At 46.6% G+C, this 15,278-nt stretch overlaps 1 protein-coding gene across 2 annotated transcripts in view; it reads right to left on the minus strand.

Moving 5' to 3' along the window:
- The window catches only part of c6h5orf34 (chromosome 6 C5orf34 homolog), a 50,981-nt gene that overhangs the window by 21,927 nt on the left and 13,776 nt on the right, over nt 1-15,278 (minus strand). For both annotated transcript variants that reach the window (XM_078215479.1, XM_078215480.1), the window contains 3 exons: nt 7,148-7,268; nt 1,917-2,008; nt 925-991 (listed from right to left, as the gene is read on the minus strand). In XM_078215479.1, the coding sequence (XP_078071605.1) occupies nt 925-991; nt 1,917-2,008; nt 7,148-7,268 (280 nt within the window). The remainder of the gene's footprint in view (nt 1-924; nt 992-1,916; nt 2,009-7,147; nt 7,269-15,278) is intronic.

Consider the following 15,278-nt stretch of genomic DNA (forward strand, 5'->3'; position numbering starts at 1 on the left):
AGATTCCTAAACTATAAAGATGAGATTGTTATGAATAAATCCAAGTGGGAAATAAAGAGAAATTTATTTGCTGAGTATTGGCTAGAATATGAATCTTGCTATCCCAGGAAATGGCTGAGGTAAATTGCTTAGGTAAATTGCTTAGATACCTTCAAAAGGAAATGAGACAAGTACATGAGTGAAAGGAGAATAGAAAGGTATCCTGAAAGGCTGGGATGAGGGAGCTGGGATGAGTAGAGACTTGGGAGGAGTATAAACACCTGCACAGGTTGGTTGGGCCAAATGGCTGTAAGTCTGCTATATATTCTACATAATTTTCCATTGTCTATGATAACTTAGCAACGGGCACCTGAAGAACTGTACCTCAGGGAAGGGGGAATAATGGAAGAGGAATAAAAATGGGGGAGATTAGGAAGTTAACAAGCAGTAACTGAAGGATATCAAACTAGAGATTCAAAAACCGATAGAAGGACGATGGGAGGCGTCGTCCATTGAAAGTATTTCCTTAAATCTGTCCATCCAACTTCAGACATCAAACGTCAAACATCAGCGTGCTTGTTACAGATGCAAAACAATGTCTATATAAGCCTACTCGTCAGTGATCGTCAGCCTGATGTTTACAATTACGGTTAAATACATGAACTTACAATTAGTTGCAATTCAACTTGCCCCCCAGAATAACTGAGCAGTGCCCGTAAGGCCAAACATACAATTAACACCTCAGAAGTCACAGCAGACCATAAGTATTCAGGGTCATGAGACATGTGCTTGAGGCTCCAGTACAAGATTCATCATCATTCAAGCCCATTATTCACAGCTTCCCTGGGAATGGCCAACCATTCCGAAACAAGGAAAGGGACCTGAAGACAAGACCAGCAGGCTGCAGCTTGTGCCCATTCCATGCCCAGCAGTAAAGACTCTCACCGTTTTCCAACAGCACACATCGGACAGTTTCAGAGATAGCTTTAACTGGTTACAGCACTGCAGGATTCTGCAAAATATCAACTCAGAAGGTTACACACATAGCCAAGAACAAATAATGAAATGCAACCACATACAGGGTAATGAATTCCAGTAATCTTAGTGTGATCATGGTTGAGGGAGAACAGGCCCTCTTTGCAGAATGAAAAATCTTTACAAACTCCAGCCAGGCTGTACACTATAATCAAAAAAATATCAAAAGGTACAGTGTGGATGACAGCATATAATTAAGGTGAGTGACTTCAAGGTCCTTAGTGATGCTGGTGGAGGAATACACATTTATCTTTGATGGCATAGACACTCTTCTCAATTCTTTGAATAATGTTAGTGAATCTTTTGCATCCACCTGAGGGGACAGATAGTCTTAGCTTAACGGGAGCTATTACAAGGGGGCATAACTATAGGGTTCGTGGTGGGAGATATAGGAAGGATATCAGAGGTAGGTTCTTTACGCAGAGAGTGGTTGGGGTGTGGAATGGACTGCCTGCAGTGATAGTGGAGTCAGACACTTTAGGAACATTTAAGCGGTTATTGGATAGGCACATGGAGCGCACCAGGATGATAGGGACTGGGATAGCTTGATCTTGGTTTCAGATAAAGCTCGGCACAACATCGTGGGCCGAAGGGCCTGTTCTGTGCTGTACTGTTCTATGTTCTATGTTAACTCTCAAAGGATGACACCTCTGACAGTGCAGCATTCCCTCAGTACTGCCCAACTGGATCATGTGCTCAGAGCTTTGAGTGCTACCCGCTGAGCTATATTGACATAATGGAGGGAAAGTTCTACCTTTATTGGGAGTACCTTCCTTCTCAAGCAGAGTATTCTCTACAATCACAAACCGCTGCATTTCTCAATAACAATTTCAAGCTAACCATTTATTGATAACAAAACCAGCAAATACTGGCACGGATTGAAAGTATTTGGTGTAAAGTACCTGACTGCCAGTGTGACCATGGAACAAATGGAGTATTTGGCGTTGGGTGTGTCGGGAGGCAGGCTGCGCACCATGTACATTCTCTCTTCTCTCTAAATTTAAACAAATATATCAAAAGAAACAGTGAATCATCATAGAATCTCTACAGTGCAGAAGAGGCCATTCGGCCCATCTCTGGCAGAGTATTTTACCTAGGCCCTATCCCCATAACCCCATATAATCCACCTAACCTACACATCTTGGGACACTAAGTGGCAATTTAGCATGGCCAATCCACCAAACCCCCACATCTTTGGACTGTGGGAGGAAACCGGAGCACCCAGAAGAAACCCACGCAAACACGGGGAGAATGTGCAAACTCCACACGGTCACCTGAAACCGGAATCGAACCCAGGTCCCTGGCGCTGTGAAGCAGCAGTGCTAACCAATGTGCCACCCTTGGTTTCTTTATACCAGTGTTCAGTCATGTACATGCATGGATATCGAGATAGTTCAGAGGGTTTGTGTGTTGGGCCAAAATGGCGAATAAGGGGGAAGAAAGGCATGTGGGGAGGTGGGATGAGGTGTGTGAGTATATAGCTAAACATGTATGCAACAGTATAATTGGTTGGATGTGTAAGATGGACTTACAGCTATGTGTGGATGAGCAATCAATTGTTTTGCCAGAGTGATAATAATACATTAAGAACACTCAAACACATCAGGTGCTGTTAGAGCAGTGTGGAACACAGAGCAACTGAGACTCAGTCTCTGCTGATTGTCAAATTTACCTTCCTTTATTTAAATTCTCAGTACTGTTCAGGCATTCAGCCTCTGACCCAATCTCAAGATGTCCTTCCACACCTATCCCACCCACTATGGCACGACATGTCGGGATGTGGCTCCACCATTCTCCGATATAATGTTACATATGTAAAGTGGCATCGGGGGAAAAGGGGGATAGAACATAGAACATAGAACATAGAACATTACAGCGCAGAACAGGCCCTTCGGCCCACGATGTTGCACCGACCAGTTAAAAAAAAAAACTGTGACCCTCCAACCTAAACCAATTTCTTTTCGTCCATGAACCTATCTACGGATCTCTTAAACGCCCCCAAACTAGGCGCATTTACTACTGATGCTGGCAGGGCATTCCAATCCCTCACCACCCTCTGGGTAAAGAACCTACCCCTGACATCGGTTCTATAACTACCCCCCCTCAATTTAAAGCCATGCCCCCTCGTGCTGGATTTCTCCATCAGAGGAAAAAGGCTATCACTATCCACCCTATCTAAACCTCTAATCATCTTATATGTTTCAATAAGATCCCCTCTTAGCCGCCGCCTTTCCAGCGAAAACAATCCCAAATCCCTCAGCCTCTCCTCATAGGATCTCCCCTCCATACCAGGCAACATCCTGGTAAACCTCCTCTGCACCCTCTCCAAAGCCTCCACATCCTTCCTGTAATGTGGGGACCAGAACTGCACACAGTACTCCAAGTGCGGCCGCACCAGAGTTGTGTACAGTTGCAACATAACGCTACGACTCCTAAATTCAATCCCCCTACCAATAAACGCCAAGACACCATATGCCTTCTTAACAACCTTATCTACTTGATTCCCAACTTTCAGGGATCTATGCACACATACACCTAGATCCCTCTGCTCCTCCACACTATTCAAAGTCCTCCCGTTAGCCCTATACTCAACACATCTGTTATTCCTACCAAAGTGAATTACCTCACACTTCTCCGCATTAAACTCCATCCGCCACCTCTCGGCCCAACTTTGCAACCTGTCTAAGTCTTCCTGCAAACTACGACACCCTTCCTCACTGTCTACCACACCACCGACTTTGGTGTCATCAGCAAATTTGCTAATCCACCCAACTATACCCTCATCCAGATCATTAATAAATATTACAAACAGCAGTGGCCCCAAAACAGATCCCTGAGGTACACCACTTGTAACCGCACTCCATGATGAATATTTACTATCAACCACCACCCTCTGTTTCCTATCCGCTAGCCAATTCCTGATCCAATTTCCTAGATCACCCCCAATCCCATACATCTACATTTTCTGCAGAAGCCTACCATGGTGAACCTTATCAAACGCCTTACTAAAATCCATATATACCACGTCCACTGCCTTGCCCCCATCCACCTCCTTGGTCACTTTCTCAAAAAACTCAATAAGGTTAGTAAGGCACGACCTACCTGCCACAAAACCATGCTGACTATCACCTATCAATTCATTACTCTCCAAATAACTATAAATCCTATCCCTTATAATTTTTTCCAACATCTTGCCGACAACAGAAGTGAGACTCACCGGTCTATAATTCCCAGGGAAGTCTCTGTTCCCCTTCTTAAACAATGGGACAACATTCGCTAACCTCCAATCTTCTGGTACTATACCAGAGGCCAACGACGACCTGAAGATCAGAGCCAGAGGCTCTGCAATCACTTCTCTTGCCTCCCAGAGAATCCTTGGATAAATCCCATCCGGACCAGGGGATTTATCTATTTTCAGACCCTCCAGAATATCCTGCACATCCTCCTTATCAACTGTAATACTGTCTATTCTACTCCCCTGCAACCCAGTGTCCTCCTCAGCTATATTCATGTCCCCTTGCGTGAACACCGAAGAGAAATATTGGTTCAATGCTTCACCAATCTCCTCCGGTTCCACACATAACTTCCCTCTGCCATCTATAACTGGCCCTAAACTTGCCCTAACCAACCTTCTGTTCTTGACATACCTATAGAACGCCTTAGGATTCACTTTAACCCTATCCGCCAAAGTCTTCTCATGTCCCCTTTTAGCCCTTCTAAGCTCGCTCTTCAACTCCCTCTTAGCCAATCTAAAGCTTTCTAGTGCACTACCCGAGTGCTCACGTCTCATCCGAACATAAGCCTCCTTTTTCTTTTTAACCAACAAAGAAACTTTTTTGGTGCACCACGGTTCCCTAGCCCTACCAATTCCTCCTTGCCTGACAGGGACATACCTATCACAGACTCGCAGTAGCTGCTCCTTGAAAAAACTCCACATGTCGGACGTTCCCAGTCCCTGTAATCTCCTAGTCCAACCTATGTTTCCTAATTCTCTCCTAATAGCCTCATAATTACCCTTCCCCCAGCTAAAACCATTGGCCCGAGGTTCATGCCTATCCCTTTCCATCACTAAGGTGAACGTAACCGAATTGTGGTCACTATCACCAAAATGCACACCAACTTCCAAGTCTAGCACCTGGTCTGGCTCATTTCCCAGCACCAGATCCAATATAGCCTCACCTCTAGTTGGCCTGTCTACATACTGAGTCAAAAAACCTTCCTGCACGCTTTGAACAAAAACTGACCCCTCTAACGAGCTAGAGCTATAACAATTCCAGTCAATATTAGTCAAGTTAAAATCCCCCATAACAATTGCCCTATTACTTTCACTCCTAAGCAGGATTGACTCCGCAATCCTTTCCTCAACCTCTCTAGAACTTTTAGGAGGTCTATAAAAGACTCCCAACAGGGTGACCTCTCCTCTCCTATTTCTAATCTCCGCCCATACTACCTCAACAGATAAGTCCTCATCAAACCTCCTCTCTGACACTGTGATACAATCTCTGACCAATAATGCTACCCCTCCCCCTCTTCTACCTCCTTCCCTACTTCGACTAAAACATTTGAACCCCGGGACCTGCAGCATCCATTCCTGCCCCTGCTCTATCCATGTCTCTGAAATAGCCACAACATCGAAGTCCCAGGTACTGATCCACGCTGCAAGTTCACCCACTTTATTGCGAATACTCCTGGCATTGAAGTATACACATTTCAAACCCTGCTCCACCCCACCTCTGCAATGCCGTGCATTGCAGTCCCCATCCATGCATCCCTCACTTTCAGCCCCACTACTCAGGATCCCTCCCCCCCCCCGAATCAGTTTAAACCTCCCTGCATGGCCTTAGCAAATTTACCCCCCAGGATATTGGTCCCCTTCTGATTAAGGTGTAGACCATCCTTCTCATAGAGGTCACACCTTCCCCAGTACGAGCCCCAATTGCTTAAGTACCTGAACCCCTCCCTCCTGCACCATCCCCTCAGCCATGAATTCAAACCTTCCCTCTCCCTATTCCTCTCTAAACTATCCCGTGGTACAGGCAAGAGTCCAGAGATAACCACTCTGTCAGTCTTGGCCTTTAGTTTCCACCCCAACTCCATAAATCCCTGCCTAATATCCCCTTCCCCTATCCTCCCTATGTCGTGTGTCCCCACATGTACAATAACTTGTGGTTTATCTCCCTCCCCCCTAAGAGTCCTGAATACCCTGTCAGACACATCCCGGACCCCAGCCCCTGGTAGGCAACACACCAACCCTGAGTCCCTACCTTTAGTTCCGACCCTCCTATCTGTCTCCTTAATTGTGGAGTCCCCAATCACAAGGCCCAGTCTTTTACAGCCCCTAACCACCTGAGCTTTCTCACTCGGCTCACCCCCAGAGATCTGCTCTCTATGCTCAGTTGATTCCTCCTCAACTGTAGCCTCCAGCACCGAAAACCTATTATGGAGGGGAACCGCCCCAGGGGATTGTCTTCCCGATTGCTTCTTACCCCTCCTCCTGGCATTGACCCAAGCCTCATTTCTAGGAGTTACTATTTCTCTATAACTCCTATCAACTTCCACCTCCGCCTCCCGAATTATGCGGAGTTCCTCTACCTCCCCCTCCAGCTCCTTTACACGCTCCTCCAGAAGCTGCAATCTAATGCACTTCTTACAACTAAAATCTCCTGAAACACTACTGGATTTCCTCACCACATACATCCCACAGGAGATGCAGCATACTGCCTGAACTGCCATCCCTGAAGCCATTACCAGCAAGAAAAAAAGAAAACAAAAAACTTCCCCACACTTCCCCAACTGTCACTCTCCACTGCAGCCCGAGCAACACTGGATGGAGGTGGAAAGGTGGAGGGTGGGGGCTTTGGTGGTCACTGCGCTGGAACACATCAGTTCCTTCTGCAAAATGCATTCCAGCAGGCTTTCCAACAGGAGGCACAGATAAACCATCAGACCTCTGACTCCTGACTGATGTCGACTCTCCCTGCACTGTTTCCAAATCTGCTAACTCAGCGCAGTCAGTGAATCAGATCTGAGGGCTTCGTGACCTGTACGACCCAGTACCAAACCAGGCTTTGCAATTACACCACTCAGCATCCATGCTTAAAGTACCACTGAAGTTTTTTTTTAAAACAGTTACCTGCCCGTCACTCTGATCCATCAGATAATGAGTGAAGTAGTTGCTGCTAGCATGATAGGGTTTGAGAACAGAACCATCTCCTGGGTAAACTTCCACAGAGTTCACAGGATTAGTGATTACCCTAAGAAGAAACAAGAAAAAATTAAACAACCAAGCAATCTCAAAAAGCAAACGTGCCAGATCCACCAGTGTCTAAACAAGCCTCACATTTCACTCCTCAACAAACACTCCCTACCCCAGCACTCATTGGGACATCCTACAACAGTCAAGGACAATGTTTTCTCCAAGTTGCACAGGTTAGAGGCTGGGAATCCTGTTGTGAGTAACTCACCTCCCGACTCCCCAAAGCCTGTCCACCATCTACAATGCACAAGTCAGGAGTGTGACGGAATACTCCCCACTTGCCTGGATGGTGCATCTCCAACAACACTTAGAGTCATAGAGCCATAGAGGTTTACAGCATGGAAAGAGGCCCTTCGGCATAACTTTTTTTTTAAACCCCTAAACTAATCCCAATTGCCCGCGTTTGGCCCATATTCCTGTAGAGCCATAGAGGTTTACAGCATGGAAACAGGCCCTTCGGCCCAACTTATCCATGCCGCCCGTTTTTCTTTTAAAACCCCTAAGCTAATCCCAATTGCCCGCATTTGACCCATATCCCTCTATACCCATCGTACCCATGTAACTGTCTAAATACTTTTTAAAAGACAAAATTGAACCTGCCTCTACTACTACCTCTGGCAGCTTGTTCCAGACACTCACCACCCTCTGTGAAATAATTGCCCCTCTGGAACCTTTTGTACCTCTCCCCTCTCACCTTAAAGCTATGCCCGCTAGTTTTAGACTCCCCTAACTTTGGGAAAAGATATTGACTATCTAGCTGATCTGTGCCCCTCATTATTTTATAGACCTCCATATCATAGAAATCATAGAAACCCTACAGTGCAGAAGGAGGCCATTCGGCCCATCGAGTCTGCACCGACCACAATCCCACCCAGCCCCTACCCCCACATATTTACCTGCTAATCCCTCTAACCTACACATCTCAGGACTCTAAGGGGCAATTTTTAACCTGGCCAATCAACCTAACCCGCACATCTTTGGACTGTGGGAGGAAACCGGAGCACCCGGAGGAAACCCACGCAGACACGAAGAGAATGTGCAAACTCCACACAGACAGTGACCCGAGTCGGGAATCGAACCCGGGACCCTGGAGCTGTGAAGCAGCAGTGCTAACCACTGTGCTACCGTGCCGCCCCCAAGCCTCCTACGCTCCATAGAAAAAAGTCCCAGTCTATCCAGCCTCTCCTTATAACTCAAACCATCAAGTCCCGGTAGCATCATAGTAAATCTGCACTCTTTCTAGTTTCATAATATCCTTTCTATAATAGGGTGACCAGAACTGTACACAGTATTCCAAGTGTGGCCTTACCAATGTCTTGTACAACTTCAACAAAACGTCCCAACTCCTGTATTCAATGTTCTGACCAATGAAACCAAGCATGCCAAATGCCTTCTTCACCACTCTGTCCACCTGTGACTCCACTTTCAAGGAGCTATGAACATGTACCCCTCGATCTCTTTGTTCTGTAACTCTCCCCAACGCCCTACCATTAACTGAGTAAATCCTGCCCTGGTTCAATCTAACAAAATGCATCACCTCGCATTTGTCTAAATTAAACTCCATCTGCCATTCGTCAGCCCATTGGCCCAATTGATCAAGATCCCGTTGCAATCCGAGATAACCTTCTTCACTGTCCACTATGCCACCAATCTTGGTGTCATCTGCAAACTTACTAACCATGCCTACTAAATTCTCATCCAAATCATTAATGTAAATGACAAATAACAGTGGACTCAGCACCGATCCCTGAGGCACACCGCTGGTCACAGGCCTCCAGTTGGAAAACAACCCTCTACAACCACCTTCTATCATCAAGCCAATTTTGTATAGAAGTCTTAGAATCTTAGAAACCCTACAGCACAGAAAGAGGCCATTCGGCCCATCGAGTCTGCACCGACCACAATCCCACCCTACCCCCATATCCCTACATATTTTACCCACTAATCCCTCTAACCTACGCATCCCAGGACACTAAGGGCAATTTTAGCATGGCCAATCAACCTAACCCGCACATCTTTGGACTGTGGGAGGAAACTGGAGCACCCAGAGGAAACCCACGCAGGCACAAGGAGAATGTGCAAACTCCACATAGAGAGTGACCCAAGCCGGGAATCGAACCCAGGTCCCTGGAGCATTGAAGCAGCAGTGCTACCCACTGTGCTACCGTGCCGCCCATTTGGCTATCTCACCTGGATCCCATGAGATTTAACCTTATGCAACAACCTACCACTTGAGAAGCTTGACACCATCCAGGACAAAGCAGCCTGCTTGACTGCTTTATTTATTAGTGTCACAAGTAACATTTTCTGCCGAGGATTGTCAGAGGTTACAACAGGATATAGATAGATTGGAGACTGGGGCACAGAAATGGCAGATGGAGTTTAATTGGGACAAATGCGAGGTGATGCTGCAGGATTCCTAGCCTCTGACCTGCTCTGGTAACCGCAGTAACTCTCTGGCTAGTCCAGTTCAGCTAGTCTAGTTCAGTTTCTGGTCAATGGTAACCCCCCCAGGATGTCAATAGTGGGGATTCAGCGATGGAAATGTCACTGAATGTCAAAGGGTGATGGTTAGATCCTCTCTTGTTGCAGACTGTCATTGCCTGGCACGAGTGGCCCAAATTTTACTTGTCAGCCAAGCCGGAGTATTGTAATGTTTTATTTGAAGGCATAAAACTTTTAAATGTTGGAGACATAGATGTACATACATAAGAAACAAAAGGTTAGCAGGCAGGCAATTAGGAAAACAAACGACAGGTTTTTTATTGCAAGAGGATTGGAGTACAAGAACAAGAAGTCTTGCAACAGTTGTATAGGCTTTGGTAAGATCATACCTGGAGTACAGTGTGCAGTCTTAGAATCCACATGAGGAAAAACATAGTACACCTCCTCCAAGGCATGTGAGTGTTCACTAGATTGGTCCCTGGGATGAGAGGCAGCTATTCAATCAGATCATTGGCTGATCATCTATCTCAACACCACTCTCTGATGCTTTCCTCGTATCCCTTGATGCCATTGGCCTCCAGAAATCTATCCAATTTCTGTTTTGAACAAGCTTAATGATCGAGCTTCTCTCGGAGTAGAGAATTCCAAAGATTCATCACCCTCACAGTGAAGACATTTCATCTGAGCCTTAAATGGCCCCTTATTTTATGACCGTGCACCCTGGTTCTAGACTGACCATCCAGGGGAAAAATCCTATCCACATCTGCCCCGTCACACCCTGTGAGGACTTTACATCACCTTTCATTCTTCAAAATTTGGAAGAAGCTTCCTCAATCTCGCCTCATAAGGCAATCCTGCTATCCCAGGGATTAGCCTGGTGAACCTCCGTTGCACTCCTTCTACAGCAAGTATATCCTTCCTTAGATAAAGGAAACCAAAATTTTATTCTCTGGAGTTTGGAAGGATAAGAATTGATCCTCATTGAAACAAGATTCTGAAGGGACTTGACAGGTTAGGCATTGAGAGATTAGGCACTGAGAGGCTGTTTCCCCAGGCTAGGGAATCTGGAACACAAGGATGCAAGCTAGGTGATTTTTTTTTGAAACAGATGAAGAAAAACCTCTTCACACAGAGGGTTGTGAATCTCTTGAAATCTCTACCCCAAGGTGTTGTGCATGTTCTATCAGGGCTGAGATAGACAAATATAATCCAGGATATGGGGAGCAGGTGGGAAAATGGAATTGAGGCAGAAGGCCCGTCATGACCATATTGAGAAATCTCAACACCAGGTTAAAGTCCAACAGGTTTATTTAGCAGCACAAGCTTTCAGAGTGTCACTCCTTCTTCAGGTGAGTGAGGAGTTGTGTTCACGAACAGGGCATATAAAGACACAAACTCAATTTACAAGATAATGGTTGGAATGCGTGTCTTTACAGGTAATCAAGTCTTAAAAGATACAGACAATGTGAGTGGAGAGAGGGTTAAGCACAGGTTAAAGAGATGTGTATTGTCTGGAGGAAATAGATGTTCGGAGGGAGGATGTCTTGGCAGTTTTGAATAAACTGAAGGTCGATAAGTCCCCTGGGCCTGATGAAATGTATCCTAGGATTCTGTGGGAGGCAAGGGATGAGATTGCAGAGCCTTTGGCGTTGATCTTTGGGTCCTCGCTGTCCACGGGGATGGTGCCAGAGGACTGGAGAATGGCGAATGTTGTTCCTCTGTTTAAGAAAGGGAATAGAAATGACCCTGGTAATTATAGACCGGTTAGTCTTACTTCGGTGGTTGGTAAATTGATGGAAAGGGTCCTTAGGGATGGGATTTACGACCATTTAGAAAGATGCGGATTAATCCGAGATAGTCAGCACGGATTCGTGAAGGGCAAGTCGTGCCTCACAAATTTGATAGAATTTTTTGAGGAGGTAACTAAGTGTGTTGATGAAGGTAGGGCAGTTGATGTCATATACATGGATTTTAGTAAGGCGTTTGATAAGGTCCCCCATGGTCGGCTTATGATGAAAGTGAGGAGGTGTGGGATAGAGGGAAAGTTGGCCGATTGGATAGGTAACTGGCTGTCTGACCGAAGACAGAGGGTGGTGGTCGATGGAAAATTTTCGGATTGGAGGCAGGTTGCTAGCGGTGTGCCGCAGGGATCAGTGCTTGGTCCTCTGCTCTTTGTGATTTTTATTAATGACTTAGAGGAGGGGGCTGAAGGGTGGATCAGTACATTTGCTGATGACACCAAGATTGGTGGAGTAGTGGATGAGGTGGAGGGCTGTTGTAGGCTGCAAAGAGACATAGATAGGATGCAAAGCTGGGCTGAAAAATGGCAAATGGAGTTTAACCCTGATAAATGTGAGGTGATTCATTTTGGTAGGACAAATTTAAATGTGGATTACAGGGTCAAAGGTAGGGTTCTGAAGACTGTGGAGGAACAGAGAGATCTTGGGGTCCATATCCACAGATCTCTAAAGGTTGCCAGTCAAGTGGATAGAGCTGTGAAGAAGGCCTATAGTGTGTTAGCTTTTATTAACAGGGGGTTGGAGTTTAAGAGCCGTGGGGTTATGCTGCAACTGTACAGGACCTTGGTGAGACCACATTTGGAATATTGTGTGCAGTTCTGGTCACCTCACTATAAGAAGGATGTGGAAGCGCTGGAAAGAGTGCAGAGGAGATTTACCAGGATGCTGCCTGGTTTGGAGGGTAGGTCATATGAGGAAAGGTTGAGAGAGCTAGGGCTGTTCTCTCTGGAGCGGAGGAGGCTGAGGGGAGACTTAATAGAGGTGTATAAAATGATGAAGGGGATGGATAGAGTGAACGTTCAAAGACTATTTCCTCGGGTGGATGGAGCTATTACAAGGGGGCATAACTATAGGGTTCGTGGTGGGAGATACAGGACGGATATCAGAGGTAGGTTCTTTACGCAGAGAGTGGTTGGGGTGTGGAATGGACTGCCTGCAGTGATAGTGGAGTCAGACACTTTAGAAACATTTAAGCGGTTATTGGATAGGCACATGGAGCACACCAGGATGATAGGGAGTGGGATAGCTTGATCTTGGTTTCAGATAAAGCTCGGCACAACATCGTGGGCCGAAGGGCCTGTTCTGTGCTGTACTGTTCTATGTTCTATGTTCTATGTCTCCAGATAGAACAGCTAGTGAGATTTTGCAAGCCCAGGCAAGTCGTGGGGGTTACAGATAGTGTGACATGAACCAAGATCCCGGTTGAGGCCGTCCTCATGTGTGCGGAACTTGGCTATCAGTTTCTGCGCTGTTGTGTGTCATGAAGGCCACCTTGGAGAACGCTTACCCGAAGATCAGAGGCTGAATGCCCATGACTGCTGAAGTGTTTCCCAACAGGAAGAGAACAGTCTTGCCTGGTGACTGTCGAGCGGTGTTCATTCATCCGTTGTCGTAGCGTCTGCATGGTCTCCCCAAATGTACCATGCCTCGGGACATCCTTTCCTGCAGCGTATCAGGTAGACAACATTGGCCTAGTTGCAAGAGTATGTACCGTGTACCTGGTGGATGGTGTTCTCGTGCGAGGTGATGGCATCCGTGTTGATGATCCGGCACGTCTTGCAGAGGTTGCTGTGGCAGGGTTGTGTGGTGTCGTGGTCACTGTTCTCCTGAAGGCTGGGTAGTTTGCTGCGGACAGTGGTCTGTTTGAGGTTGTGCGGTTGTTTGAAGGCAAGAAGTGGGGGTGTGGGGATGGCCTTGGCGAGATGTTCGTCTTCATCAATGACATGTTGAAGGCTCCGGAGAAGATGTCGTAGCTTCTCCACTCCGGGGAAGTACTGGACGACGAAGTGTACTCTGTCCATCGTATCCTGTGTTTGTCTTCTGAGGAGGTCGGTGCAGTTTTTCGCTGTGGTGCGTTGGAACTGTCGATCGATGAGTCGAGCGCCATATCCTGTTCTTATGAGGGCATCTTTCAGCGTCTGGAGGTGTCTGTTGTGATCCTCCTCATCTGAGCAGATCCTGTGTATACGGAGGGCTTGTCCGTAGGGGATGGCTTCTTTAACGTGTTTAGGGTGGAAGCTGGAGAAGTGGAGTATCGTGAGGTTATCCACGGGCTTGCAGTGCTGAGGTGACCGTCCTTGATGGAGATGCGTGTGTCCAAGAATGCAACCGATTCCGGAAAGTAGTCCATGGTGAGTCTGATGATGGGATGGAATTTGTTGATGTCATCATGGGGAGTCACACCCGATGAAGGAGCAGCGCTCCGAAAGCTCGTGATTCCAAATAAACCTGTTGGACTTTAACTTGGTGTTGTGAGACTTCTTACTGTGCCCACTCCAGTCCAACGCCGGCATCTCCACATCATAGCTTTTTTTTTTAAATCAGAGGGTGGTGTTTGAGACAGAGAGAGGGGAAGACTGACAGAAAAGATGTAGTTGTGATCAGCCATGATCTTATTGAATGGTGGAGCAGGCTCAAGAGGCTGAATGACGTATTTCTGCTCTTATGTGGTATGTTTGTGATTCCCTCTCCTCTCGTTCCTGACCTGCTTTGAGGTAGCGATAGGCTGCCCTTGTGCACCACCTGGTGACTGAATGAGAGTAGAGCTGGCACAGAGCTGCCCGTCCACCCAGCTGCAGAATGTATAGTCGAGGATAGGATTTTTCAATTTATATAAAATTGATGAGTTTTGTACTGAAGAAGCAAACTTTCATCATGTCCCCTCACTGAACAGGTACATTAAACATTGATAGAGGGGGGAAGATGTGTTTACACTGCAACAACTGGGTCACACTAACTGGTTGAAAGCTGTATTTTAAAGTAAAAGTTTATTTATTAGTCACAAGTAAGGTTTACATTAACTCTGTAATGAAGTTACTGTGAAATTCCCCTAGTCGCCACACGCCAGCGCCTGTTCGGGTCAATGCACCCTAACCAGCACGTTTTTGGACTGTGGGAGGAAACCGGAGCACCCGGAGGAAACCCACACAGACACGGGGAGAACATGCAAACTCCGCACAGACAGTGACCCAAGCCAGGAATTGAACACCACAGAAGTAGGGCAGGGATGTGTCTGCAGCTGGACCTTCCAGATTCAGTGTCTTGGAGGGGATCGATCTCCCAGCCTCAGAATGTTCATGGAGATCCATCTACTCTCCCAGCTTCCGGCCTCAGAGTGCTCCCAGGGATCCTTCCTCATTTTCAGGAGATCCACTTTCTTTCTTCGGGAGTGTGCCATAATGCCTGCCCCGCCACAAGTTGCATAATTCATTAGGTCAGGGCCGGAAAATTTGGCATGTTTTGTTATTTGCAACAGGAAACACTCCAAGACTCCATGTCCCTGTCTCTCCCCCACCCACACTGCCATCACCACAGGTGGGAATATTCACCCTTCATGTTCAGACAGTGGCTGTTGCAGCATTTAACCAGTGTTGATGAGCTCCATGGAGATTCTTTTAAAATACTTTCATTTATATAGCACCCTCCATGATCCAAAGCACATCACAGTCAATAAAGTGCTGTTGCAGCAGAAACACTATTGCAATCTGGAATCTTGACAGGCATTTTGCACACAATGTGGTCTCTCACACATGACTAGATAATCC

Source organism: Mustelus asterias, chromosome 6 (assembly GCF_964213995.1).
Source record: "Mustelus asterias chromosome 6, sMusAst1.hap1.1, whole genome shotgun sequence".
In the NCBI taxonomy this organism is placed as follows: domain Eukaryota; kingdom Metazoa; phylum Chordata; class Chondrichthyes; order Carcharhiniformes; family Triakidae; genus Mustelus; species Mustelus asterias.